This window comes from Mycteria americana, chromosome 21, assembly GCF_035582795.1.
Source record: "Mycteria americana isolate JAX WOST 10 ecotype Jacksonville Zoo and Gardens chromosome 21, USCA_MyAme_1.0, whole genome shotgun sequence".
NCBI classification, from domain to species: Eukaryota; Metazoa; Chordata; class Aves; order Ciconiiformes; family Ciconiidae; genus Mycteria; species Mycteria americana.
In genome coordinates, this window is record NC_134385.1 from 3,173,672 (window position 1) to 3,201,466 (window position 27,795).

The window sequence follows — 27,795 nt, forward strand, 5'->3', positions numbered from 1 at the left end:
GAAAAGACCCGAGGCTTCTGCCTCAGCTTTCTGTCTCCCTCCTGCAGACACGTGGGTGCTTGGGAGTTCAAAAGGCTGAACTGGAGGCTGTCGGGCAGCTGGCGCAGGACAGGAAGCTGTGGGCTTCTCCTGCAGAGCCGTTGTTGGCACATAGACCACAAACGGTGTCCCTGTCTCTGCTGGAGATCTCGGCACGGCTCAGCATCTTTCTCCCTACAGTGCTGACCTTTGCAGTGGGAGTGTGGGAACTGGAGCTGGACGGGAAGGCTTGGTACAAGGCACTAGCTCTAGTGCCCAGACCCCCACAGAGACACTGGCAGCCCTTCAGCAGCATCTCAAAACCTCACAGCATCTCTGACATCCTTTCCAGCTGGTGCATCCTACAAACACAGGTATAGCTGGGCACACCACACGTTTCCTCCACCCGACCCACCCATTTCCTATTTTCTGCAGACATGACAACTAGTGAGTTAATCCTGCAGGCCATAAACTAAGCTGTATTAGCAGACACCATCTGTCCTTTTTCATTTGCTGATGCACGACCTATTTTGCTGTGTAGTGGAACAGGCGCTGCAGTTTCGGGGCTTGCATGTTGCACTGTCCCTGTTGCCAGGGTATAATCCACTGCTCGCAGTGACCTGCTAATGGGAGAAGGCTCCAGTGAACTGAGCACCAGGGGGACCTGCTGTCATGGGCAGGTGGTGGCTGAAGCCTGTCCCTACGGCTGCTTGGCCTTTGAGGCCAAGGTTTGAGCTCCAGTCCCACAAAGCACCAGTTAACACCTGGGGAGAGAAAGGTCTCAGCAGAACTTCCAAGGACGAGAGTATGACTGCCCTCAGCAGGGCCTCTCCTTACCTGGAGCCCCTTCCGCAATGGCCATGGGAAGGTCACTGTGAAATAACACCCTCTTAGAGCCACCACCCAACCTTCACAGCCCTGCACTGGGGCTGGGGACAGTAAAAGTGAAATAAGAAAAGTGAAAGGGACTGTTTTCATCTTGGCAGTGGAAGAGACACATCCACACTCCCTCACTTGCCAGGAGCTCATGGAGAGACCTGAACATCTCAGGCCTCTTCAGGACCATCTGGGAGAATATTAGCATGGGGCTCAAACCCTGCCGTCTGCTCCTGAGGACTTCTTTCCCCTGAGTAACAACCCTGCACTTCTTTGTCTCAAAGGCAAAGTTTCCTGAACATGTACCATCTCGGCACCTCCAGATGCACCGTAACACAGAGATCATTCTTATACCAAACCGGGGTTCGTGGGAACAGGCCATGTGGTGCGCTCAGCACTCCAGCCATGCTGCTTTGGCCTGGGGTAATTCCCGTGCTTTACACAAACTGAGCAATGGCAATCACAACAGGACAGGGAAAGACAGGAAGAGAATTCTTTCTTTATCCCTCTAAGGAGATCTGGTCATGTCTTGGAGCAATCTGGTGACCCTTGTCTGGGTACAGAAGTACAGACATTATTAAAGGTCATAAAACCATCAGGATATTTCCAAGCCAGTTATCATATTTGACTTAACCAACTCTCAAAGCAATACCAAAGGTTAGCGCCTTGCTGTGTGAAGCTGCATTTCCTCCTGAATTTACCAACTTTTTATTTAACTCAGTGCTGGTGGCAGAAATTTTCCCTGAGCTCTGAAATAAAGAGCAAGGAAATTCTGTCGTCGTATGCCATTAGGAGTCAGGGAGGGAACTGAGCACAGGGGGCTCGGTGCCAACACACTCATCCGTTACTCAGAACCAGGGCAGTCGCTGCTCACCGACCTCTGCCTGGGGTCCCAAAATCAGCCAGGGAGTTTTCAGCTTCCTGCCTCACCGCACAACAAAAGTGGAAGAGAGAGTGGAAGGAGTTATTCAGACTGACCTTAGCATTAGCCAGACTTCTTTCTGAGTTAGCTCAGTTGCACCATTTGGGCTTTCTGAGGAACTCTCAACCTGCTGGGTAGGATGTGCCCTGAATCCACCCATTTTCATGCCATCAGCGTGCTCTGAGTAGCCAACGCTAGCTGCTGCGTGGACAGTGCAAGTAAGCTGGCATGGAGTAATTTCCTTTTCCTGCTAGTTCTGCTCTTTTCTCTTAGAAACTGGCTTAAGCTCTGAACCCCGGGGTTTCCTACCCTGCTGCAACCGTAATCGGTGGTAACTTCTGCACAGTCTTGCTGCCTACAGAGATGCTTGACCCCTTTGCAAATCTTGCTAAGCTTTGGACACCCACAGCTTCCAGTAGCAATAAGTCCTGCTGTCTCCTTCCTGTCTTCGCTAAGCTTTGCCCGGTGTTCCCTTGTCCATGCTGTGGACACTCGCTTGGCCTCTGCATCAGATGTGACAAGAAATAATGACTTTCCTGCAAGATGCCGTGATGTCCCTGCAAGGTGTGATCTCCATCCTGCACTGTGGGGAGAGGGGACAGTAGCTGGTGTCAGGATCTCTGTGCTAGGAACAAGGTTTACTTGCAGACTGACAGCTTGGGGTATAAATCCCCACAACAGGACTGGTCCCAGTGTTTCTTATTTCTTTCTTTGTGCTTTGGGAAGAGAATTGACTCAAAAATTGTATTGATCTGAGGCCAAGGAACAAACATCCCCCCTTCAGAGGCCACAGCTACAGGCCTCTTCTGCATGCCGTGTGAGGAAGAGGAGCAGGGAAGGGCAGTGCTTCGCCAAGACTAGAACATACCCAAATCTGTGACTACTTTCAGGGGGTGGGAAGAGGAAGAAACAGCCCATGTGGTCAGCCCTGGAAAGGGCAGTTCCTGCCGAGAACTGGCTGGGGAACATTCCCATTTTCATAACCAGCAACAGCTGTCAAAAGGGGAAAGAAGAATGATTCTGGACCCTCCCAGCAGCACCTCCCGTCCGCAGCCGGGAAAGGAGAGCAGCAGAGTGCTCCCAGCACAGCCCTCTGGCCCCGCAGCAAGGAAAACGTGTCATTTTCCAGAGGGCTGAGCCAGCACTAACCAGGTGGGAAATGTATGAGTGTCTCACTTTGAAAATCAGCTTGATCAGGGTTCCCTTGTCTCAGATGAGATCTTTCCTCAGCCTGACCCTTGGTTGCCAAGCCCCTGACCTCAGCCTGGTTCAGTCCAGGGCTGTTCCCCCAGTGCTCTGTTCTCTCTGCAGCAGAACAAGGTGGGCAAGGGGAGAGGGGAGCTGTGGTTTGGTGCGTCCTTCATTCCTGGGCCAGCACGGAAAGGTAAACGGGGTTTGTTCTGCCAAGGTTTGCTGCTGAGCCACCCCTTCCTTCCCTCGGCCTGATGCCATGACCACAAGCCCATTCTCTCTAACTTCTCTTCAAACACAGCTCACCTTTACCACAGCCAGGAAATTCCTCTTCTCCCTCCCTCCTCTCCCTCACCCCTTCACCACCATGAGAAACCCTCTTCCCTCCCTGGGGCTGATGTCATCTGTGGGTTGCCTTAGCCAGTGTTTAAGCAAACTAGCCCCTGTGCTGTCTGAGGAGGCTGGACTGTGCACAGCAGAAAATTGAGTAGGAGGTTTCTGGGGTGATCAGCTTGCACTGAGACCTCAAATGTTTCTCTGAAATCAGGCCCTGCTGTTGCTCCATAGCATCCTTCTAACAGGTAGGCAGCAGCTATGACCGTCTCTCATCTGCCCGGCCCTGCCCTCCCTGATCTGGGCTGCCATCCCAGTTCTCCTGAGCACCGGGAAAAGTCCAGTGCCTGCCACTGAAACAGCAGTAGCTGCCAAGTGCCTCCCAGCTGTCTCTGAGTTACAGGATCCCTCCCCAGCTTAAGCCCTGCAGTCTCTCAGGGGGCAACTGTTGGCAATAACAGCCCTATTTAAACAAAGCAGAGGCAGCCTGACTTTACATGGCCTCCCTCTGCCTTTCCCTGCCCCCCTGCTGTCATGCATATTTGGGGAAAAGCCTCTCAAGGCAGTGCTGACTCCTGCGCTTCCCACTGTACGTGCAGCTCAGCCACAGCAACATGCTGGGGTTCACGTAGCTCTGGGTCCTGCTCCAGCTATTCCCGCCCACTTTCCATGGATCTCCTGCAGGATCCCAGCACCCAGGGGTGCTGCCCGTCCCCAGACACGTAAGAACAGTGCTCTCAGCATGGGATGAGCACCAAAATTGCAGCTGGAGAACCTGGCAGTGGACATGGAGCAGAGCCCTGTCCCCAGGCTGAGGACCAAGAATGCCTCTTTCCCATCTGACAAGCCAAGGCTCTGAGCCCTGCCAAACCCCAGCGTTTGTTCCTGCATTTGGCAAGCAAGAGATGGCAACAAAAGCATGTGCAAGGCAGAAAGAGAAGTTCCAGTGAAGGAGGGAAGTGGGTTTCTCTTGGGTCTCTGTGACCTTTTCTGGTTTGGAAATAACAGAGATGTGCAGAGATGCTAACAATGCACAGCGAGGGTGTTTCAACTGCCCCAGAAGCAGAACAAACCCTGTGGCTTCCTTCAGTCGGAGGAAACTGGAGCCCAGAGCCACAGCCCAGCCTTTGGCTGCCTGGGATGGAACCAGTGGAAATCCAGCTCCAGGGAGTCGGTGCCTTTGCCTGTTTGCAAGGAAAATTTATTTGCAGCCATGGAGTCTTACTATGGGCACCTTGTCTTCCAGCCCTGGTTCTCTGGGATACAGGTCCTGCTGTGTGACAGGAACAGTTTTTCTTCTGCTGGCAGCAGCTGAGCCAAGTTCTCCCAGAGCCCATGGACTGGGATTTATATCAGCAATGCCCTTGGCCATGAGGATCCCATTGACTCCGTCGTCACTGCCCTCCTTAGAGAAGCAAGCACAGAGAATGAGCTGTTGGGGCAGAGCCAAGAGAGGGGCTGAGACCAAAGAGAGTCAAACAGCTCCAGCAATTTCTCCGTGTGCTTCCAGCCCTTCTTGCTTAACCTCAGAGAAAAAAAGCGACGCTGGCAGGAGGAAAGAAAAGGAGCAGGGTTCTGCGCAGGTAGGTTGGGAATGCACCTAGATCCCCTCAGAGCTGAGAGTTAAGGCCAGGTTTACAACAAAGATAGAAATGCTGATTTGGCCAAAGGGATAGTATTTCAGTTGGAAACCAGAGAACTATTGATTACTCAAGTAACCTCAGCTATTAAACAAACAGCTACCTCAGCAGAAGGCAATTTCAGCCTGGGTTTAGGGAGAGGATGGAAGGGACTCCCGGGTGGCCCAGGCAGTAGTGGGAACACACCAACCTGCTGTCCTTGACTCAGCCGCTGTGCTGCCTGCTCTCAATGGTACCAGATAAGGAGTGAAAACAAACGCAAGGTAGGCGCCTGTGAGTGCCTGTGTGCACCCCTGCCAAAGGAACTGGAAAACATTCACTGCAGCGGAGTCATGGCCAAGATAGACCGTGGAATAGGAAGGATTAAAATGTCTCACAGAACCTGGCTCAGCTCCCAGGGCCCTCTCTGGACACTGGCACAAGGACAGCTCCTCCCTGTGCCCCAGGCCTCTGCAGAGGCTTGCAGGTCCACAGCCCTCTTTTCCCAGGAGGGCTTGTGTTGCAGGCTGGGTACCAACACCCAGCAGAGTACAAGTTCCCATTGATTGTATTTCTATATTATCCTATATCTAGCCGTGGTAGCCTATGGTAGGGACCAAATGCACAGGTAATATGGCACAGCTGTGGAACAGGATCACATGAAGGCACTAGGAGCATGTCAGAGACTCAGCTGCTTCAGCTGATATGCAGATGCCAGGCTGTGTAATATTCACATGATCATCCCTTTTGCAGTGTAGGCAAGTATAGGGGGAATGGCAAGGAGAGCCAGCTGAACAGTGGAGAAGGTCAAGGACTAGGAGGGTTGACTTGGCCTTTCTGCTTGTAGGAGGTCCTGGTGCCACTCCCCCACTAAATTTTGAATAACCTTGAAAAAAAAAATCAAGCTGAAACATGACTTAGAAGCAGTCCTGGCTGCATTAGCTGCTGGCCATGCAGAACTGCAATCTCAGGGACTGAAGCTGCAGAAAAGCAGCATTAACTCCTCCCCGTGCCCTTCCCAAACTAGCCCCGGGAGCCTGGTTCAGGGAGTGCCTGGGCCCATCCAGAGCTGGCTCCCTCCCATCACAGCTGCCCTGTGCAGCACTGAGGGCTGGCACAGAGAGCTGCTAGCATGTCCTCTCCTCCCCTGCCTGCCCACATCAGAGGCCTGAAACACAGCTGGCCACACAGCCACCTGGGCGACAGCACCAGCTCCTAAAAGCCTCCAAGTGTGGGGCCTCCAACCAGTTGCTCCCACAGAAGTCCCACACAGCAGCACAAACTGTTGCTGCTTGCAGAGTTACCATAAAATAAGCAGCAGTACAGCCACCCTGGGCCACATCTGTGCCTTCATGGGGGAGGATCATGCATCTCACAGCAACAGCCTTCCCTAATTAAAGCATATTTATGCTCCTTATTGCAATTCTCCTCTCTCATGTATGCTCAGGCATTCCTGGCCACATTTCTCCATGGCCCCAGTGCTGCCCTCAGCCCTTTAAATGACATGTGAAATGCGTGAAAGTTATTTCAACAAAAGGGTTGTGACAGCAGCATCGGCCTCTCCCTGTTCTTGAATACCAAACAAGGTTTCTTCAGCCCTACTGAGTTTCTGCTTTGTGCTTCTTCCATCTCCACCCCAGTATTGGTTTCTGACACCCACAGGGGTTACCAGCAACGGGTTTCTGACCCCAGATGTACTTTCCTCAGTCAGATACACACTGAGGATCCTGACAGGCAAAAGGCAGGTTAGCACAGATTGAATGGGGGCTAAGGAACTCACTTTCTAGTTTGCTAACATACTGCGTGTAGGTGTAGAGTCCATACACACCCCTGCTATGGAATCGGAGCTGTAAACCCACCAGCTTTTTCAAGCATTAAAGAATGAGCCCAGCTTTTGGATTAGGAAGAGAGATGAAATTCACCCCAGGGCCATGGGCCAGCACAGTGCATAGGTGCCGCTGGGATGCTGCAGGGCACAGAGGTGACCGTCACCCCTTGTTCTCTCCACTAGCAGATCGGATCCTGTTATGCAACCGTTACACTAAAAGGCAACACGACAGCCAGAGCAGTTTCAAGGACTTCGTTATTTTGCCTTCCAGGTCTGCAGATCCCCAGGATCCACATCCAGAGAGCTCCCGGCAGTAATTGTGCACCTGGCTGCGTTCCCCAAAACTACTGCTTTCTGCACCAGCAAGGTAAGTGCTGAGGCTGCTGGAGATGTGCCGTTTAGGATTCCTACCCCAAATGCACGCTGCTGGGCTCGGTCCCAGTGCACCAGCTCTGCTTACAGCCTCCTATTAGCTAGATACAGGTCTCCAAACTTCTGATTCATTTCATCAGTGATTCGTGCTCTAATCCCAGGAGGGAACTCTGGTTGCCTTCTCCAGAGAGGGACCAGGGCTGCTCCCCAGTCCCTTTAGCCCATCCTGGAATTTCAGGTACTCCTGGCTCTTCCCAGCACGGCGTCAGTGACACACACTGGTATCCTGGGGGAACACATTTGCAGCTTCTGCACCAGCCAGCCAGGCTCTGACCCGATCTCACTGTCCAAGAACCAAGCCCTGCTGTGCCAGGCTGTTAGGGCACTGTATAATATTGCTGCTGCCCAAGAGCCATCCCATATCAGCACGTTAGCCAGAAAGATGCCGATCGGCAGGCTCGGATCCCGCAGCCGCTCGTGGAGCCCACCCTGACCCGCTGTCCCCGAAGCGTCTCTTACCTCACCCTGGAGCCCACTCCCGATGCAGCTCTCTTCCCTCCGCAGTCTCCCTGGCTCTCCCTTTCCCACTCCCCTTCCCTCTGCGCCACCTCCCCGGCGTGATGTCAGCGCAGCCCTGCCTCCGCAGCCTCCCCATCACACTCCTCCCGCCGCCCATCACACCCCACTGCTGCTTTGCTTCCCTTCCCAACGGTTGCCACAGCGACAGGAGGGGGAATCCCATCCTCTGGTCCTCCACCTCCCAGGGCCTCGCTTGGTATCACCCACTGCAGCTCTTCCTAAAGAGCCTGGAGGCCACGGGAAGGACAGGGTGACAACAGGGAACAGCGGCAGGCAAAGGCCACAGCGATGGCCTTGGGGGAAGCCGTGGCTCAACACACCTGGAAGGGAAGGGAGAGCAGAGGCAGTCATGGGAAGCAGGCTCAGACAAAACAGGCACTCACCTTCGCAGCAGCAGTTACCACCCCTGTCCCCAGCGCCCTTCCCACCCCCTTCATTCATTGCTCTCAGCCAGTTCTTTGTTCCTCAGCCCCACGTGCTCTTTCTGTTTCAGGGCTGTGCACATGTGTACCGTGATTGTACAAACTCTCTACAGATGAGGTACAGACAAGGGATTTGTGCTACTTGCCCACAGCAGGCACTCTGCAGCCACTTCTCACTCCCAGGTCCAGGTCAGAGATCAGGTATGGATCAGAAACTTAAGACCAGCTCCAAACCAGACCATCCGGAGTCAGTGGACTCATTACTAACCACAAATCCACAGTGAAAGGTTTTTCTGCAATCTCTCTTTTGCAGATGGTTTCATCAAGAAGGGAAAAGGGCAGATTCTATATTTTTAGGACTGCAGCACATTTTTAATGGAAAGAGATGGCCCAGGGCTTTTCATCCCTCCCCCCCATCCAAGATGCTGTTTCTTTTCAGCAGAAATATTGCTGCATTAGAGAACAGGTCACTTCCTCTATCAGTGAGAATTCAGTGTCCTATTTGATGCTGGTCCTTGTACTATAAATAGGAATTTTCCCCTTTTATAGTTGCTGAATAATTTTGTGTATGAAATATGAACAGTTTTCAAAAGAGTGCCTGATAAGCAGCTTGCTGGAGTGAAATCATTGAACAGAAGGAATTTACAGCACCTGCAGAGCATCACATGCTGTGGAAAACATTCAAGGTCAACGTGACAGAGACAGGTCACAGAACAGATCCAACTACAGACGACGTAGGCTTGAGCTAAACAGCCTCCCTACAGCAGCCTTTCCCACAGCACCCCAACAATTCATTTCATGCTCTACACTTAGGTAAGGATCAAACAGAAGCAGCCCAGCTCAGAGGAGCCAAGACTTCTCCATCCCATGTATTAGAAAGCCAGGACGAGCAGGCAGAACAGGTTTTTAAAACAACAGCAGGCAAGTAGTAGAGGACACAATCCCAAACAACAAGGAAGAGCATAGTTTAACATCCATCATCAAAAGAAACCAGGGAAGAACACCACAAATGCCAGAGAGGCACAAGCTTGCCTTCAAAAGAGACAGAATGCTAATCAGAGGTACAGAGAGGTAATAACACCACCAGAGCATAGAGAGACTGAATGGCGGAGGAGTGAGAGCCCAATTATGCTGAAGAAACTGGTCATTTCTGGAGGAAATGGGCATATGCAGCCTGACCCTTTCTGGTGCCTGTCCACAGTGCCTAAACCAAAGCCCTGAACACAAGCAGGGCTGCAAAGGGGGTACCAAGGGCACTGCAGAAAAACAACGACCCTCCATCAGCACATCAAGAACAGCCTTCCTCTGAGCTACCTCAGAGAGCCAGGGTCAGGGTCCCTGTGGAGGCAGGATAAAGGGAGGCCAGGAAATGCTCTCATGTCTTGCGTTAGAGATTTTTGCCCTGCGTAGCTAGAGAGAGGCACCGGTGGAGGGGAAGGGAGGGATGCAACAAGGTATGAAAGGCAGAAAGCAAATGAGCAGAAACAGAAGACACAATACGTGGCTTCCAGTTACTGCAGGAGGAGAGAAGGAGATAACATCAGCTCCTCCACACACTAGCAATGTGAAGGGAGGGGGAAAAGGCTAGGAATTACATCAGTTAAAAATACCTGAAAGGAGCTCTGACCAGGAAGGGTCAGGATACACAGGGGCTCAGTGCTTTCAGCATCACGCACGAAGAAACAGGAGAGAGAAAAGCAGCAAAAGACACCATTGCTATGGTGATATAAAGCACTGGAACACACTCAGCAAGGAAAAAGAGATAAAAGGAATTACAAGCCACATTTTCAACTGCGCAAAACAACATCCTTGAGATAGGATCAGGCCGGAGGATCCACCCAGCTCAATTGTTAGTCGGCTGTGCTGTCATCTGCCTCCTCTCGTCTCCCATGCTGTCTGCAGGTCAAAGAGGACACAGCAACAGATACAAAATGTAAAGGGGTTATTTTATTATTGATTCAGAGGTTAGACAAGGCACCATTTGATCTAAAAAGAAATGCAAAAAACCCAATTAAGTGTTATTTTTGCAGTCAATTAAGAAAGACTCTTTTGCATTTCTTCAGAATTGTGTGAATTCCAGCTTGGTCAAGATCACAGAAAAGCCACCCCATTGCCAAGTAAGGCAGGCTTGGACTAGAGCCGCAGCCCCTCTGTTCAGCAGCAGAGAAACCTTGAGAAGTCTCTATGCCAGGGTTTAGGAATGCAGCAGAACAAGAAAAACAAAACTTCCAGGAAAAGACCACGGCATCTTTTTTTCCTTTCCATTTCAGAAATGATGAGTCATTTGTTCATTTTGGTCCTCGTTGACAGGAAGCAACTTTAGAAAAAAAATCACAGCAAACCTTGCAGTGGCCTCAGAGTACTAAGAGCCCACGAGACAAGCCCTGAAAGTCCTGGAGAAGCCTGGAATGGCATCTAGCCCTACCCTCCTAACAGGTCAAGGACCTGCATCTGATCACTGGCGGAGATGTTTCACTCTGTACAATTGTTTTGCCTCCCCAAACTCCGATTTCTAAGGAGAAGGCTATCTCCTCTTCACAATGATTCTGCTGAATAAGAAATCCAAACAAAACCCAACCAAATCAGCCCCCAAGCCCCTTGTCTACCACCTCCTTATTCCCCTCCCATCAATCATAACCCCCTCCTAGCTGCCCTCCCTGCCTCCCCTGCACCCAGGGGAGGGCTGCAATGGGTGACGTAGCAGAGTGTGCAGCGTTTGGTGGTCTCTCATCTGGTTCACGGAGTCACTCGGCTGGAATAAATGGGAACAAAGAAAAAAATAGATTTAGGGAAAAAAAACAACATTAATCATGGTTTATGGCAGAAAAAGGCTGGTGAGCTGGATGCAAAGTGAGCACAAAGAGGAAAAGGAATGGAGAATGGAAGAACACATTGTTCTTGCTGTGGAATAAAACCTTGACCAAATCCAGGAACACTTAACTGGCCGGAAATACCTCCTGCCATTACAGCAGCACGTAGGGGGCTGCAGATCTCCTCTTTGTCTCTCTTGAGACGCCAAGATAAAAGCTGCTTCCACTCAGAATTTCTTTACAGTCATCGAGATGCCGGGGCAGCTCTAACACACTTTCCTCTCCACTACCCTGGAGCACGGCAGTCCTATTCTAAATGCTATTCCGACCTCCCAGCACGCTGACGCCACGCGCCAGGGCTGCCCTTTCACAGGAAAGCCAGAGACGATCAGCAAGGCAACGGCCATCTGGGGGATCTCAGGGGACTGCAGGCTGCTGACGAAACCAGCACCGTTTACTTTCAAACCCTCTCTCCCCGCAGTCACGTGTTTTCAAGAGCAACAAGTCAACTGCTTTCAGTTCCTGGTGTTATTTCCAGTTTGCTAGAAGGAAAGAGGTTGTTTCCCTGGAAAGGATGTACAAGGACAGAGAATGATTTTCAGACAAAAGAGAAATTATCAAGAAAAAGAGCAAGGGATTCCTGAGGATTAGGCATCTGCTCTGGACACACAGCCCGCAGCAGCTCGGTGCACAAGAGGGAGACTGGCCATCTCCTCGAAAGAGGAGGGTATTCAATAACACTAAATCAGTAAACATACATGGAAGGCCAAAGGCCAAAGTTTCATCTGGGCCAATCTACATTTACAGCGGGGCCCTCTAGGATGGGCTGGAGTCCCACACGGGCAAAGGTTATCACCAGCCTTGCAGGGTCACCATATAGCAGCATAATGGCCCCCAGAAGCTGGGGCACTAACCACACCGCACATGGTGTCCTCAAACGGACAGCCTGACGGAGCTATTTGATTTGCTCAAGAAACAAGTACATTTCCATGATCTCATAACAAAGGTCATTGGCTCAAGGGCACATGAAGCCAGCGGTTAACAACGCTGTCTCTTGGGCCTTGAAAAATCATTTGTTTTGCAATAAGGCTTTATTTAGATTTTGGGATCAGGAGAAGCTCCTTGGCCAAAGCCAAGGCAAGAGTGAAGAGATAAAACCCAAGTCCTTTTCTTGTCCTCAGGAGATCCCAACTTGCCACACACAGTGACTGTCAGACTCTGTGAAGTGACTGTCAGACTCATGAAGACCACAGACTTCATGTTGTTAAAAAGAAAAAAAGCAAAAAGCATCTCACTAATATTTGCTATATTGGGGCCCACAAATGAGGAGAGGCTGAAAACCCCCAGCTCTCACCCACCCTCGTTCTGCCCCACAAGCGCCATCAGAATGGGAGGAAGACAGGCTGTGCTCTCACCTGCCATCCCACAGAGAATAAAGCACATACAACGAGAACAAGTTCTCACCCAGCCCCGAGCAGCAGCAGGCTGCGCTCACACGCACAGCCAAGCTGTCCCTCCCACGGCTGCTCCCCCAGCCGACACACACGCAGCCTTTCACATGCTTCCCACAGGCAACCCCGTGTTTCATTTCCTGAAACCAACAGAGAGCATCACCTATCCGGCACCCTGTGAAGGTCCTTCCCCCCACTGCTCAGTCCCGATCTCCAACCTTCTGCTAGTCGCCTGTGGAGCAGCCAGGAGGAGCTGAAAGTACAGCTCCTTCCAGGGAGCTACAGCTCTAGAATGAAACAAAAGCCTTTTGACCCAAAGGGGTGCAAACCCCATTTCTGGCAGCAGGCAGCTGGTGCTCGGGCTTGCTGCGACCTCTAGGGGCCAAGTCTCCGGCATCCGCAGACAGACTGACATTCACATATGCTGAGATAGAGACCGTTAACAGCTTGTTTAATAGAGAATTAGCACAGCCCTGCCTTGGGCTGCACCGTCTTGTCCCCTCCTCTTCTACTCTGCTTAGCTCTTCACCCTCCCTGGCCCCAGACAGACAGAGACAGAGATGGAGAGACACAGAGAGAGAAAAGGGAGAGCTCCGTCCTGGGACAGAGCCCTAAATGAACATAACCAGGTCTTTACATGTTGCTCTCGAGAAGGCTGCCAGGATGCTAGCAAACACCACGTCGGGAGACTGGGAGGCATCTACTGTCGTATGGATCCCTCGCTTGCTGTAGTAGGAGACCAGGGGAGAGGTCTGCGTGTGATAGGCCTTCAGGCGGGTTTTCAAGGCAGTTTCGTTATCATCCGAACGGCGGATCAGGGGCTCTCCAGTGACCTGGGAGAAGCAAGGGGACAGTCTCCAGCTAGCTGCAGCCTGGCACGCTCCCCCCTTCTCTCCGCAGCTATGACAACCCCTGCTCCCCTCCTCCAAGGCAGGCTACAATGTGGAGCTGCAGAGGTGATCCCCAGGTCCGCAGGGGAGAGCGGGGCAAACCCAGGGCAGCCAAAACAAGTCCCAGAGCAGTCACTGAAGAGAGAAGGATTCAGCATTGTGGTCTTTCCCCCACACACCACTCTGCTTGCTAAGAGGAACCCAAGGAGCCTTGAGAGCAGACACCAGCTACAGTTGCTCCCCAGGAGGGAAACCAGTCACAACCCACTGCAACTTCAGCTATGGGCAGAGTCAAACAAGTTCTGAGGCTGGCAGAGCCCAGGCCGGCTCTGCAGAACGGCCATGCCCTTCACTTGTCCCTCCAGGCCTCGCTCCCCGCAGTGCCGTCGGCTCAGGCTGCCCAGGCAGTTCCCCACGCTCCCCAGAAAGTCAGGACAGAAGGTACAAGAGAAGGAAAGAAATGAGTTTTTCCAGGGATGCTGCAAAGCATCAGCTAAACCCAAAGCAACGTAAGCTGTGGCCTTGGGAGCTCACATACATCGTCCTTCATGTGCTCTTTCGGGGGTCTGAACTCCTCGTGATAAGAACGGCCACTCGCTGGGTGAATCAGCCTAAGACAGAAAGCAAATGTCAGCAAAGTAGCCCAGTGCCAGGACAAGGTCTCCTGAACCTGCCACTCATCAGCACAGAAACATCTGCAACAGCAACCCGCTTAGCCTCTCTCTATTAAGAAAAATCTCTTCTAGCTCTTTCTGTACCAAGGCCCTCTTTAGGCGCTTGAAAAAAGCGGCTACGCTAGGAAACAGAAAAGGGATTTTTACTTTATGCTTTACTGGGGAAGGGAGCTACCTCCTGGAAGCGCGAGGGTGACACTGTGCAACAGCAAACAGCGGGAGACTTCTGTGTGCCCGCACGACCACAGCTGACCCTGGACAGCACGTTCAACAGTGCCCGAACATGTATGCAGTGTTCTGCGTAAGGGAGCGGTATTAGCTCCAGAGAAGCAAGGGCACGAAGACATTAGCTGTCAGACATCGGGCTTAAAGGCTGAGCTGGGTCACCAAGGACGCCGATTCGTATCGGCAACCCCTATTTATAGGGCACCGAAGGGGCTCTGTTCAAGGCTGGGCCAGGCACGGGAGAGTAGGCAAGGGATCAGGACAGGAAGGCTCGAACAGAGCAGAAACCTAATACAGACCAGCACTGCAGCTAGCCTTAAACACTGTGAGAATGGCGTGAGGATCCAAAATTAGGATGCTTCCCCCAAACGAGGAAACCCCACCCTGTGCACCAAGTGTTTGGGAGAGAAGAATTACCGTCCAGTGATTCTCCGGATCAGCAAGGAGTCGGGGATGCTGAACTCAATGACGGAGTCCAGCTTCTCTCTCCTCTTCTCCAGGAGCTCATCCAGCTGCAACAGAAGACACCCAACTCAGAGGGGCAGAGGCACAGCCAAGGGACCCCTGTCTCCAGGGAGGGAGGAGATGCCAGAGCAGTCCCCGAACAGGAGCTCACATACCATTTCGGCCTGCTTCACCGTGCGTGGGAAGCCATCCAGGAGGAAGCCGTTCTTGCAGGGCGGGGAGTCGAGGTTGTTCTCAATCAGCTCCACCACCATCTCATCGCTCACCTGCAGAGAGTGGAGACAGGCGCACGGTCAGGAGGGACACCCCAATTTTACACACCGCTACCTCCAGGGCTGCTGTACTCATGCCAGTGCCCAGGCTGCACCAGACCCTTTTTACAGCCATTCCGGGTCCCAGAGGCAGCAGCCACAGCACAGGGCACTGCTGTTAACAGGGCAAAAGCTGCGTGTTCAGACCTGCCCACATCAGAGAAGCACTCCCTGCCATGGGTGTCAACGCTAAGACGTGGCTAATGAGACATTTCACGCCAGGGACACTCCAACCTGTGCAAGGACTTGGACCAGCGCTGTAACCTCACTGTTACAAAGGTTGTTGTATTTCAAGGGAGACTGTCAGCTTGAAGATAAACTCCCTAGATTTTTTTTTTTTTAAAAACCAATTCACAATACAAAATGTCACCATAACCTTTATTTCCTGTTACTTTGTACCTTCACCCACATCCCCCTCAGCAGGCAGGCCTGGCCAGGAAGGGCAAAGCAGGTGAATTGCTCCTTGACTCTCATAAACCTTGAGTGAAGGTAAATGCCCAATAGTTGCTGACAAGCTCTGGCCTCGCTGGATAGTTTTTCCCACGTCACGATCTCCGCGTGCCGCTGGGATTAGTGCCTTCTCTACACTGCAGCATTTGGAAAGTACTAACAGATGCTGCAGCCCCAACAGTAGCTGTTTATTCGAGAGTAGCTCTCCTCAGCAGCGCTGTTTTCTCCAGCACACGCAGCTGGGACCCAGCAGGACTGGGGACCAGACTGTCACAGCACATGTAAACAAGAGCCCTGGAGCGGGAAACATACAGGCGGGAGGCAGTTTGGGTGAAGCAACAAGTCACTTCTGTGCTCTCCTGATTACCCCTTTTAGAGAAAAGGGTCCTGCTTCATAATCGAGCGTAAAAACCCATCCCAGGCTCCAGACGCTGCTGTGCTCCCAGCCGAGTTATCTCAGAGCCAGAGTACGCTGCTAGAATATACCTGCAGAACAGCCCAGCGCCGGCCGCCACACACACGTAGCAGATACCACCAGCCTGGCCAGATAACGTCCCTATCTTTCATAACCAGCTGGGATATTGCAAGCTCGGTGTTGCAACGCAAGCTCTGAGCGTCGCCCTTGCCACCCGGGGCCTGCAGATTCTCCGTGGGGTGTTACGAGCCCGTGACAGCCAGCTGCGATGCCCAAGATCTGTCCCAAGATCTTAGCTTTGGGGCAAGTCGCTGCAATTTGCTGTCCTTCAAGTTTCCTCAAGATATTTCAGTCATTTCGGCAAGATAATTAGATCCTCAGAAAGTGAATGTGTCAGAGATCCTAACTCTTGTCTCTTGGGGATCCAAAGTGTCTCTTTCACACAGCATTACACAGCACCCGCTATAACTACCACAGCAACACCCCTAAGCCTATTTTCACCTTACAGTTACAAGCAAATGGCATTTATGCAAGAGCTGGAACCCTCGGAACAAACTCTTCCACCCCACAGGGGTCCAGGCATCATGTGAAGAGGCACAGGAGCTGCAAAGCATGGCTGTAACACCCTGCAGCTCCAAGGACAAACCTTCACCTCAAACAACGTTCAGGAGCCACCACCCAGACTGCACGCCGTGAACATAAAAGCACTGTGGTGGAAAGAACCAGCCCAGGGACAGAGAGGCTGCTGGTAAGCAAGGAGCAATTTTGAAGAGCAACCATGTTTTCATAGGATGTTTCTCCTGCAGGATAATGAGAAGGAGAATCCCCACCCCTGCCATCACCCTACAATCTGCCCTTCTTCCACTAATTGGATTTTGTCACCGAGGCTTCTAATTAAGAGGTGGATGTTGACTGCTCTCATTCCAGGTGCTGCCAAGACCATCTCCCCTCCCAGCACATCTCGCTACCCACCAGCTTCCCCGCATCCATCGTCTCTTTGAGCCGCTTGCCCAGCTCGGACCCCGAGGCCACCATGGCCCGCAGCATGTCCCCCGTTGCCAGGTGGCAGACGCAGTAGGTCTCGGCCAGCTTCGGAGCCTGCAGGAGAGGACAGACATGAGGTGAGCTCACCCTGAGGGTTTCAGAGCCGGGACCTCGGGGCCTGAGGCCCAGCCGGGGTTTGGGCCCCCCGCCCCGGTGGGGCCTTGTCCCCACTCGCAGCAGCGGGATGCTCTGTGACCGGCCAGCACGTGGCAGGGCCCGGGACACAGCCCGGAGAGCCGGGTGCTCCGGGAGCGGGGCCAGGGCACCGGAGGCAACCGGTGCCCCGCGGCCGACCCTAGGGAGAGGGTCCGGGGCAAAGGGCCGCCGGGTCCCTGGGGGCGGCGGGTCCGTACGCCTGAGCCCCCGGGGGAGGGGAGGCCCGGCACCCTCCGGAGCGGGGCAGGCCGCACGCCCCAGTCCCTCGGCGGGGGAAGAGGGGGCCGGACGCCCGCGTCCCTCCAGGCGGGGGCTCAGACGCTGAGGCCCAGGAGCGGGGAGAGCCGGGCGGCCCGGTCCCGCCGAGCCGCTCCCAGGAGGCGTCCCGGGACCCCCGGCGCGCCCCCTCACCCCGGTGCCCCCCTCACCTGCGTGCCCTTGCCGGCGCCGGGCGGCCCCAGCAGGACGGCGCGGATGCCCTGCCGGAGCCCCGGGCCCGGGGCCTGCCCGCGGCCGCCCCCCGCCTGCGCGCTCGGAGCCATGGCCGCCGCCGACTGCGCCGCCGCCCCGCCCCGCGGCCAATGGGCGGTGACGCCGGGGGCGCGCGCCTCGTGGGCGGGGTCACGCAGCGAGAGGGCGTGGTTTCTCGGCGAGAGGGCGTGGTTTTGTGGGGAGTGGGCGGGGTTACCCGGAAATGGGCGTGGCTAGGCGGTGCTGCGTGGCTTGCAGCGCGCCCTGCTTGCTTGCCCCGGCGCGGCGTGGGCCGCCGGCTTCTGCGTGGGATGGGCTCACCGGGCTGCGCTGCCTGGGCTGTGCATCACGGCAGTGCTCGGCACATCCAGAAGCGAGCAGGCACTGCGGTGCTCTGCACCACGCTGCCGAGAGCCGCTACCTCTCTGCTCTCCTGCCAGCGCGGTGCTCTCTGCGCAGCTCCGTTCCATCCTGCACAATGCAGGGCTGGGTGCTGCGCCAGAGCACCGGGAAAACAGGCCAGGATCTCAGAGGAGACAAGAGCTTCCTTGGCCCTGGTTGCCAGGAGAGTCCATGGCAAAGCCAAGACCACAGAGTTAAATACCAGAACCCAGGATAAGTCCATCCCTCTCACCTCCTCAGTGGGGGCAGCTACCCCTCCACGCACAGAACATTGCCTCCTCAGTGACACCAGAGAGGGAATTGCAAATTAACAAGAAGAAGAAAAACATCTCTGCTCAGCCTGTGGTGTTTGTGGGATGGAGCAGTGGAACCGTTTCCAAGTGCGCAAATGCAGGCAAAGCACAAATGCAAGCAAAGACAGGGCTGATCGACCAGACGGGGCATCTGCACGTGTGCCAGAGCTGGATCTGCTGCTGGGGAACCCACCGAAACCGGCAGCAGCACAACAAGGGCAGAATCAGTCCCTGACATCTTCTCGACTATCTCTCCCAGCCAAACAGGCGCTGCTCAGCCTTTAATCTGCAGGAAGCCTGGTTTCCCTGGCAGCAATATTTCAGAGGTATTTTTGGCGCTCTTCCCCCCGAGGGTCCCTGCACACGCGATGCACACGCAGCCACAAGCTCCCTCGCACCAGGGCCGGGCTGCAGGCAGGCTCGCAGCGCTCCGCGCTGGCAGGCTGGGGATGAGCTGCCAGCGTGGAGGGGACTCGGTGAGAACCTGGGGTGTCTGGCTGGGGGCAGCCCCAGCCCTGGGAGGGGGTGGGCAAGGGCGGGGGGAGCATTCCCTGAAAGGGATGAAGGATGCTCGGAGGCAGCTCAGCCAATGGGGTGGCTGGGTTTGGTTGCCATGGCCACGGTTGGGAGGCAGAGCAGGGAGCGGGATGCTGGGATACAAGGGGTGCAGACCCCCCCCCCCCGCCACTGCAGGGGTAGCTGGTCCAGGGGCTAGGGCAGGCAGGGAACCGGGGCAGGACAAACAGCCGCTGCTGGGGCCCGTTCATTCTCTTTAGAGACCCATGGGCATAATCTGTTTTAATGATTTCTAAGGTAACTGGGGGGGGGGGGGCTGTGCGGGGCTGCTGGGGAAGCTGGCTTGCCTGGCACAGCGAGGAGGGGGCCGGTGAGGGATGCCTGTAGATGCTGAGTTTGGGGAATGGTGAGTGGAGGGCATCCTGATGTCGGTGCTCTTCTGCTAACCCCTTGCACTGCCTCTCCCCAGAGACCTCGGACCCCCAGCAACAGCTACGCCTCGGGGTGCTGCGGGAGCTTGGCGTTCCTCGGGGGGACCCCCTGGCAGCACGCCTAGTCACCGGGAAGGGAGGCATTGGACCTTGGTAAGGAGGGGATGTCCGAGGCTGGGGCACGTTTGCCCAGGGCTGGCAGGAATGACCCACTTAATTGCTCATCATTTCTGTGCCCAACCAGGGCGGGCTGGGTGCTGGTTAGTGATGTCTTTGGGGAGTGAAGGGTAAGGCTGGAGGAGCTGCTCTCCTTTCCTGAGTGTGAAGCTCTAAGAGCTTCAAAACCCGGGTTTTCTGCCCATTCCCCATCTCTGGAGTTCACTGGTGGTGCTTGCTCAATGCATTACAACACCCTGCTGCTCCGGGGTCAGCGTGGTCTTTCTCCTAGTGCCCATCCAAAATGTCATAAGGAGGTCTCTGCAGAGGAGGAGGTGGTGTGCAGCTCTGAGAAATGAAACCTCTGTCTCCCGCTCGCTTCCGATCAGAGAGACCATGTTCCTGTAAGAGCCCTGGAGCTAGACCTGGATTATTGGAGTGGAAATGTTTCCTGTGAGCTTGTGCTAGGTCGTCAGCTCCCTGGGTTATGGGATGGGCTGGATCCAGGGGAGGAGATTGTTAAAGCTAAGTGTGCAAGCTTAAAGCTAAAGCTCCGCTAAGTGTGCGAACCAGGAAACACTGTGCAGCTTAACTTGCCCCCTTGTTCCACACCCTGTGTCATGGAGGAGACGTGAAACTGGAACCACAGCACGGATTGAGACCATCCCCAGGTCAGCCAGCAGCGGGGAGTCGCCCGTGTTGTGCTCTTTAAAGATGCCTCCCTTTTCCTGGGGCTTGTGTGCCTGGGAAGGTGGGTCCTCGAGAGTTCAGCTATTTGGAAAGCAGAAGGGAACTTCACCCTGTGCAACATACAGCAGATCTAGCTACATGCCAGAGCGTGAAGGGACACGTTCTGGCATATATAGGCCATCCGCTTTGCAGTGAAGTTGGCTTTGTTGTTAACTGTATTGGTGCCTGAACTGCTGCTGAAGAAGATGGGGCTGCTGTGTGCCAAAACAAAGCTCTGAGCTGCAGAGAAATGTGTCTCCTCCCCCTGGAGAAGACGCTTTAACCCACAGTAGGGCTCTCAGCTGAGGTGCTGATTTGGAGGAGAGCACCCAGGGCACTGCTGCCATGTACAGCCCGAGGGAGGGACAGGGAGCACCTCAGGGTGCAGGCTGGGTGGTGTACGCTGGTGGAGGTTCTGGGCCCTGCCTCTAATATTCCCTTTTTTTTTCCAGTGTGTTCCAGACTTAGAAGCTATACCCTACTCAAGGAGGCTTTAAACTAGTGTTATCACACCATGACCATGAACGGGTACTTGAATGAATCCAACTTCATGATGGTGGAGGAGGGCTTCACCACCAGAGACCTCCTGGAGAACTTCCTCATGGAGTTGTGCCAGGAGGTAAGGGCTGGCAGCTCTGCTGCTCCTCGGCAGCCAACACCCGCTTGGCAGAGGCGGTCGTGGGGAGGCGGCTGTTGCTCACTCCGGCTTTCTCCTAGAGTGACCAGCAAGCCTTCTTCGTGGCAGACCTTGGGGACATTGTGAAGAAACACCTGCATTTCCTGAAGGCCTTGCCCCGTGTGAAACCCTACTTCCCGGTTAAGTGCAACGGCACTGAAGGAGTGATACGGCTGCTGGCTGAGCTGGGGGCAGGCTTTGCCTGTACCAACAAGGTAGGGTCGTGGGAGGACAGCTCAGGATGAGCATCTTTTGGGCATTTGAGGGAGAGTGGCAGAGCTCACCCTCCTTTCCTAAGTTTCCACTCACTAGATGACATTTACAGGGGCAGGAGTCTCCCTCTGCTGTCAAAACCCTCCCGACACAGCCCAGAAATCCCCATCCTCTCTGTCTGGTGACTCAGGCTTGTTCCCTTTGACCGACAATCCTGTCTCTGGAACTGGTGTCCTGGCTGGCAGGCTTGGCTGGTGGCAAGGCACATCGCTGGGATGCCACTGCCGCAGCCATCCGACTCTCAGTGGCTTTCAGGCTGAGCCTAAAGCACCCTGCTCCCTCCTGCTTCTCATTTGCTCACAGCCAGATTCCAGGGAGGATCCAAAGTTAAGCCACTTATTTGTACGTAATTAAATAGGACGTGTTACCAGGAGGACAAAGTGCAAAGAGTCGTGACAGCTCAGCCCAGCGCTGCAGCCGTAACCCTCACTGCAGCTTACAGGGGGCACGTGCACCAAACCTACGCCTGCTAAACCCACTTGTTTTCTCTCTTCCCGGTCTCATGCCGCTTGTAAACACCTTGCTGCAACCTGCCCCTGCCAGGACAAAGTCCACCGTGATCCCTTTGAGCTCTTGCGGATTTTCCCTGGAAAAGCCCGGGCTGTGATGCTGGTGGTTTGCCCTTTGCAATGCTGCAAGCTGGCTGAGGCCCAGGGCTGATCGTGGCCAGGCATGGGCAGCACCGGTCCCGGGGACCTGCCTACATGCGTGCCGTTTCCCTGCAGGCAGAGATTGCACGTGTTCAAAGCATCGGGGTCCCGGCTGACAAGATCTTCTACAGCAGCCCCTGCAAGCAGGTTGCCCACATCAAATACGCGGCCAACCACGGCGTGCAGCTGATGACCTTCGACAATGAAGTGGAGCTGAGCAAGGTGGCCGGGAGCCACCCTCGTGCCAGGTAGGTGTCTGGCAGCATCGTTGGAGTGGGGAGCTGCAGTAGGAGCTGGGGAGATGGCTGTGAGGTGACGGAGGGCCTGAAGACCCCTCAACATGGCGTGCCTTTGCTCTGCAGGATGTTGTTGGGTATTGCTGCTGACTCCAGCCCCTCTGCCCACCCGAGCATGATGTTCGGGGCCACGCTCAAGTCCTGCCGGCACCTGCTAGAGGCAGCGAAGGAGCAGGCTGTGGAGGTCGTTGGCATCAGGTACAGCACATGGTCCTTTTTCCATAGAGGTGCTCAGCCTGTGACAGAGGGGACTGTGGGGAGCTCTGCCTTGCCGGAACAACGCAGGGGTCCACGGAGCCACCGGCTGCTCTGGCTGGGAACGAGGTGGAGGTTGGGACCTGGGGAGGTTGACCCTTGTTGGGACCAATTTGGGGCAGGTTTGGCCCTCAGAGAGGGTCTGGGGGGCTCTGTGGGGCCGGCCAGGCAGTCTCGCTTGGGGTGGCGTGTGGGAAGCACAGAGCTGCCCCCGGTGAGTGATAATCCCAGTGCCGTGTCCCCTCGCTGCTCTCTGGGGACAGGCAAACCCTGCTGAAACAGGGACTGTGCCCTCAGCTTTCACCTTGGGAGCTGCGGTCTGGAGCCGCAGGCCTTCGCTCAGTCCGTGGCTGCGGCGCAGCTGGCCTTTGAGATGGGCACAGAGCTGGGCTACCAGATGCACCTCCTGGACATCGGAGGGGGATTCCCCGGCACTGAGGACACCAGAGCCCGGTTCGAAGAGGTACCTGGCTCCCGATGCCTGCACTCAGCAGGCAGAGAGCAAGGCTGGAGGGTCTCCCCAGGGTCTGGCTCCCTGCAGAGGGACCGAGCTAACCGAGAGGGAACATCTTCTTCCCATCCAGATCGCCGCTGTGATAAACTCCACCTTGGACTTGTATTTCCCAGACGGCTGCGGGGTGGAGATCGTTGCAAGACCTGGGCGATACTACGTCACCTCCGCCTTCACCTTCGCTGCCAGCATCACTGCCACGGAAGAGGTTCCCGCGGAGCAGCCTGGCTCTGATGGTAGCTGGGACGGTGGGATGGTGGGACGGCCCTGCCCGTGTGCCTGAGCCCCCCTGAGCCTTCTCCCCACTCCCCCCCAGAGGAAGAGTCTGGCGGCAAGAAGAGCCTCGTATATCACCTCAGCGATGGCATCTACGGCACCTTCAGCTGCCTCCTGTTTGACAGCCCCTGCCCCAGACCTCAGCCGCACAAGGTGAGGGGTCTGGCCCGGTTTGAGGAGAGCCCAGCGGGTCCCTTGCGTCGCGTCCCGTCCCCTCAGCCGACCCTGCTCTCCCTTGCGTCATGGCTGGCCCCAGCCTCCAAGCCAGAGGAGAGCAGAGGCCGTGGGGAAGAGGCTATGGTGGTGTACCAGGAGGGCTGTAACCAGAGTCCCTGAGCTCCTGGGGTGGGACCTTCGGGGCGGGTGGAGACGAGGCAGGTCGCTGGGCACGGGCGCATCCTCATCCCCTGCGGCCGCTCCATCTCTCCCCGGCAGAAACCCTGCCCAGACCACCCCTCGCACCGCAGCAGCCTCCGGGGCCCCCCAGGACAGGCGGAGGACCGCATTGCCGACAGCCTGGAGCTGCCCGAGCTGCAGGTCGGGGACTGGCTGATTTTCAAGGACATGGGTGCCTACACCATCGCAACCTCGTCCCCGCTTGGGGGGTGTCCCCAGCCACAGATCACCTACGCCATGTCCCGCGTGGCCTGGTAAGAGACGGTCCTGTGTGAGCAGGGCCAGGGCGCAGGGCTGAACCCCGGGGGAGATGCTGTCTTTCCCTCCAGCTGAGCTCTTTGCCCAAGGGAGAGGGTCAAATCTGAGTCCCAGAACCTGGAGATTCAGGGTAAAATCCTGGCCTCAGAGGCAAAACTCACGTTTTTTTAAACATTGACAGACTTGAGCCAGTTTTTCACCGGGGAAGCCATGGGCAGCTCAGCTCTGGCCGTGCAGACCGGGCTGTTGCTCTGGGGGACGTGAGAGCCCCTGAGCTCCCCCTTCCCCGAGCCCATCCTGCCGCATTTTGTGAGGGGCTGCTCCCCCTTGCTCCCCCTTGCTCCCCCTCGGGTGTCTCCCGCTTGCAGGAAAGCCGTCCAGCTCTTCCAGAGAAAGCCACCCCAAACAGGAGACGACCGCGAGAGCGTCTGCACCCCGCTGTCCTGCGGCTGGGAGACGGCGGAGACGCTGTGCGTCACCCCGGTCTTCGCTCCGGCCAGCATCATCTGAGCAGCACCGGTACCTGGGGGGGGGTAAAGATCCCACGGCGGCCGGGCTGCGGCAGCACCTCCCGCCCCGCGTGCCGCCGGCATCGCCCCGCTCCGCTCTCACGGGGGACCCACGGGGAGCACTTTGAAGTTTGCACCATAAATCCCGTTCCTCCTGCTCGTGCGGTGTCGCGTGCCTACTAAAGGGGTGGGTGGGTGCTGCCGAGCAGGTCTGGGTTCTTTTTTTTTAAGAGTTATGGTAATAATGGTTGCCGAGCGCGGCTCCCGGTTTCGGATGAGGAAGCCCCCGGCTCTTCCTCCCCGCCCTGCGCCGGAGGCGGCGGAGAATCGGCCTGCAATAAGCAGTTAGCTGCGTAACGAGGCTTTGCTCGTTAGGGAAGGTGGGGTCGTTCACCCAAAGCTTGGACGCTGTTCAGGCACCTGCAGGGACCCCTGGGATTTCGGGGGGGGGGATGGAAATAGGGGAGTGGGTTCTGGGTTGTGGGTGTTACTGGGGGAAGACCCGGGCCTGGTGGCATCTCCCCGCTCCCCGAGCTCTCGTCAGCCCTAACGAAGCCCCCTGCCCCCTGGGATGGGTGCGGGGGTCCCGCACAGGTACAGCACTGCAGCGGGGGGAGATGGGGACCGGGAGGCCGCAAATCCAGAGAACGGGGACGCTGCAAGACCCTGAAAGCCAGGGACTGGGCGGGACTGGGGGAACTGGGGGGCACTGGGAGGACCCTGAAGCATGGGGGTGGGATGCACTGGGAGCGATGGGACGCTGTGGGGATACTGGGGGACACTGGGGCATTGGGAGCGCTGGGAGGACACTGGGAGCGCTGGGAGGACACTGGGAGTACTGGGAGGACACTGGGAGCACTGGGGGAGCCTCGGAGGCTGCCGCAGCGGCCGCCAGGGGGCGCTGGGGCGCGGCGGGCGGCGTCTCCTCCGCCCCGCCAGGGTGCGCTGCAGCGGGGCAGGGCGCTCGTGCCGCTCGTCTCTCTGGCTCCGCCGGAGCCGCCCAGCCGTAAAGCGCGACGTGGGTGTCGCGGCTGCGGTTGCGCTTGACGGCGGGCAGCGTCGTGAAAGGCCCGTGAAGGACGGCGGCGGTTGCGCGTCCGTGAGGCGCGGCGGGGCGGGGGCCGGCCCTGGGGGTGTCAGTGTCGTGACAGCGTCCGTATCGCGACAAGCGCGGAGTCATGCCGTTCTGGGAGCTGCAGCGGCAGCTGGGCATCGATGTGGACCGGTGGCTGCTGCGGCAGAGCATGGCGCAGCCCTACGGCAAGGCCGGGGCCTGTCACGCCTTCGAGCGGGAGTGGGTGGAGTGCGGGCACGGCCTGGGCCAGACCCGCGCCCGCCGGGAGTGCCAGCCCGAGTACGAGGACTTCATGGAGTGCATGCACCGCACCAAGCTGGTGAGCGCCGCCGGGCAGGGGTGCAGGCAGGGCGGGCACGGGGCTCGGCAGGGTCCAGGCCAAGCTGGGGGGGGGGGGGGCACTGGGGCACCAGGGCCGGGCTGGGGCTGGGAACACCGGAGGAGCTGGGTCGAGCTGGGGAGGGGGTGCTGAGGGTCCGGGCCAGGCTGGGGAGGGGGTGCTGAGGGTCCGGGCCAGGCTGGGGAGGGGGTGCTGAGGGTCCGGGCCAGGCTGGGGAGGGGGTGCTGAGGGTCCAGGCCAAGCTCTTGAGAGGGTTTGGGGGCTCCGGCCCAGGCTGAGGAGGGGGATCGGGGCGGGGAGCGCTGCCAGGGGTGTTCCTGGCCATGGGGCTGCCTGCCTTCATGGTGTCTGGAGCCCTTGGGCACCATCTCCCGCCTGGCAGCCGGCAGGCAGCCTGCCTTGCCCACCGCGAGTTGGGGGGCCAGGCCCTGCAGCAGCCCCTTCCCCAGGGGGTGGTGCGGGCTGTGGTAGCAGCAGGGCTCTGTCCTCCGCAGTCCCTTCCTCCCTGGGCCTCCTCCCATCGCAGCTGCAGCTGAGGACTGGCTGTAGCTGCTGCTGGAGAGGCGAAAATACTGCCTGGTCAGCTGTGGGGTGAAAACCCGATTATCCTTAGTAGTAAAATGTGTTGCAGCAGCCTGAAAGCCCCAAAGTCTTTAGCGAAAGGCGCAAACCCGTGTGTTAGATGTGTGAGCAGCCCCGAGGGCAGGGTTGGTGCGGGTGCCACGTGCACGTGGCTCCTGGGGGGCTGCCGGGACCTGTGCTAGGGACCCCCGAGTGCTTCCCTGACCGCTGCGACCCTGTTGTGCGTCTGCCCCAACCCTCTCGTGTGCGCTTTGCCAGGCTGTGCGGCTGAGAACCATCCTCGAGCAGAGGGACAAGTTGATCAAGGAAGGGAAGTACACACCGCCCGACTACCACAAGGGCAAAGAGGAGCTGCGGCCTTGATTCGCGGGGGACGTGGCCATCGGTCGCCTGTGGAGTCGTTGACGTGGAACTCCTCTGGGAAGAAAACCCACGGCACGAGCGGGTTACGCTGTAGCGGTGGGGTGGGGTCTGCGTGGGGACCCTGCCCCTGCTGAAGGGGAACGACACCGCATCGGGCATCACTTGGGCTAGTAAATGTCTCCTTTGGCACAGCGTTTGGCTCTGTCTTGTCTTTCTTTCTGAATAAAGCGTGGCTTGAGGGTCTCTCTCTGTAGCAGTGCTGCCAGCAGAGCTTTTGAGACACCCTGAAACACCGCAGGGGTGCTGGGGACGTGCCCTTGAGGAGGTCAAACGCAGCTGCCGGTGCTCCGGGCCGTTGCGGGTTCTCCCTTCGTGCTCACAGCCCGTCCCTCCCGCTGACCTGCGGGCAGGCCTCCCAGGCAGCAATCGCTGCTGGAAATGAGAGGAATAACCTGAAAGAGTTAAAAAAACCCAACTATCCAAGCGTGTCCTGCAAAACTTCATCTTAATTGACAGCCAGCACAGGGGACTGGTGTGTGCTGGGCTGTTCCCAGTCGCTCTCCAGCTGGCGGTAGCGGTGTTTGAGGTGAACACCTGGTTAAAACAACTCGCTTCTGTGCGCATTCAGGACAGTGGCGGATGGATTCAGTTTCTCTCCTGCCCTTTCAGTGTGTCGGAGGCCGATCTCCTCGCTGGGGGCTTTTGCTTCGAAATCCTGCGTGTCAGCGGGATCCATTGAGCCGTGGCAGGCGCTGGGCCCTGCTGACAGCGGGTGGCCCTGGCACGGCCGGGGCGGTTTGTCCCTCCGTGCTGTGCCCTGGCAGCGGGACCTGCCTGCGCAGCTGCTCTTCCTCCCTTCCCAAGGGGGATGTTTCCCCCCGTTCCCTCCAAATCCGGCACGGTTTTGTAACAGTGTTAAAGCAGGTGAGTACCTGGAAGTAGAGAGGGGACGGATCTATCTGTTTAATCCACATTTTTAATACCGCTGATTGTGGGTTTAATGCTTAATCTTTGATGCAGGTGGAGCCTATGAGTTTCCTGATCCTCGCAAATCCCCACGCTGGGATGATAAACGCTGACCCCAGCGCGGTGTAACCTCCGCCAGGCAGAGACGGCCGGTGCCCCTCGCCGAGCTGCGCCGCGGGGCTGTCGCTCCTGGTCGCAGGTCTCTAACTCCTGCCCCGCCGATGCCTTTGTCCCGGGATCAGCAGCGCTTTGGACGCGCGCCTCTGTGTGTCTCCAGCCGAGAAGAGATGTCCTCTCTCGAGGGCCGAAGGCGGCCGCGG

At 56.5% G+C, this 27,795-nt stretch overlaps 3 protein-coding genes and 1 long non-coding RNA gene across 7 annotated transcripts; 3 read left to right on the forward strand and 1 right to left on the reverse strand.

Moving 5' to 3' along the window:
* Positions 1-10,087: 10,087 nt before the first annotated feature.
* Positions 10,088-17,639, reverse strand: AK2 (adenylate kinase 2). 2 transcript variants are annotated; one of them, XM_075522601.1, is made up of 7 exons: positions 17,480-17,639; positions 16,824-16,949; positions 14,831-14,941; positions 14,628-14,722; positions 13,850-13,922; positions 13,059-13,254; positions 10,088-10,912 (listed from the first exon to the last, which is right to left on the reverse strand). In XM_075522601.1, the coding sequence occupies exons 1-7, from the start codon at positions 17,591-17,593 to the stop codon at positions 10,905-10,907; spliced, it is 723 nt and encodes a 240-aa protein (XP_075378716.1). In that variant the 5' UTR covers positions 17,594-17,639; the 3' UTR covers positions 10,088-10,904. The 2 variants fall into 2 exon arrangements, with proteins under 2 accessions (XP_075378716.1, XP_075378715.1); XM_075522600.1 differs by lacking the exon at positions 10,088-10,912 and having other exon boundaries at positions 12,856-13,254.
* On the forward strand, positions 16,363-18,537 carry LOC142419526 (uncharacterized). Its single transcript, XR_012778577.1, has 3 exons — positions 16,363-16,599; positions 16,779-16,972; positions 18,165-18,537. It is a non-coding gene; the product is annotated as an uncharacterized LOC142419526 (long non-coding RNA).
* Positions 18,538-18,568: 31 nt separating this feature from the next.
* Positions 18,569-24,306, forward strand: AZIN2 (antizyme inhibitor 2). Of its 3 annotated transcripts, XM_075522596.1 has the most exons (11): positions 18,569-18,693; positions 19,203-19,317; positions 20,502-20,668; positions 20,767-20,940; positions 21,724-21,896; positions 22,011-22,142; positions 22,497-22,662; positions 22,784-22,946; positions 23,027-23,139; positions 23,422-23,636; positions 24,009-24,306. In XM_075522596.1, the coding sequence occupies exons 3-11, from the start codon at positions 20,564-20,566 to the stop codon at positions 24,148-24,150; spliced, it is 1,383 nt and encodes a 460-aa protein (XP_075378711.1). In that variant the 5' UTR covers positions 18,569-18,693; positions 19,203-19,317; positions 20,502-20,563; the 3' UTR covers positions 24,151-24,306. The 3 variants fall into 3 exon arrangements, with proteins under 3 accessions (XP_075378711.1, XP_075378712.1, XP_075378713.1); XM_075522597.1 differs by lacking the exons at positions 18,569-18,693; positions 19,203-19,317 and adding an exon at positions 20,381-20,396; XM_075522598.1 differs by lacking the exons at positions 18,569-18,693; positions 19,203-19,317; positions 20,502-20,668; positions 20,767-20,940 and adding an exon at positions 21,210-21,340.
* Positions 24,307-25,187: 881 nt separating this feature from the next.
* NDUFS5 (NADH:ubiquinone oxidoreductase subunit S5) lies at positions 25,188-26,701 on the forward strand. The gene is made up of 2 exons (XM_075522435.1): positions 25,188-25,543; positions 26,405-26,701. The coding sequence occupies exons 1-2, from the start codon at positions 25,328-25,330 to the stop codon at positions 26,507-26,509; spliced, it is 321 nt and encodes a 106-aa protein (XP_075378550.1). The 5' UTR covers positions 25,188-25,327; the 3' UTR covers positions 26,510-26,701.
* The last annotated feature ends 1,094 nt before the right edge of the window (positions 26,702-27,795 follow it).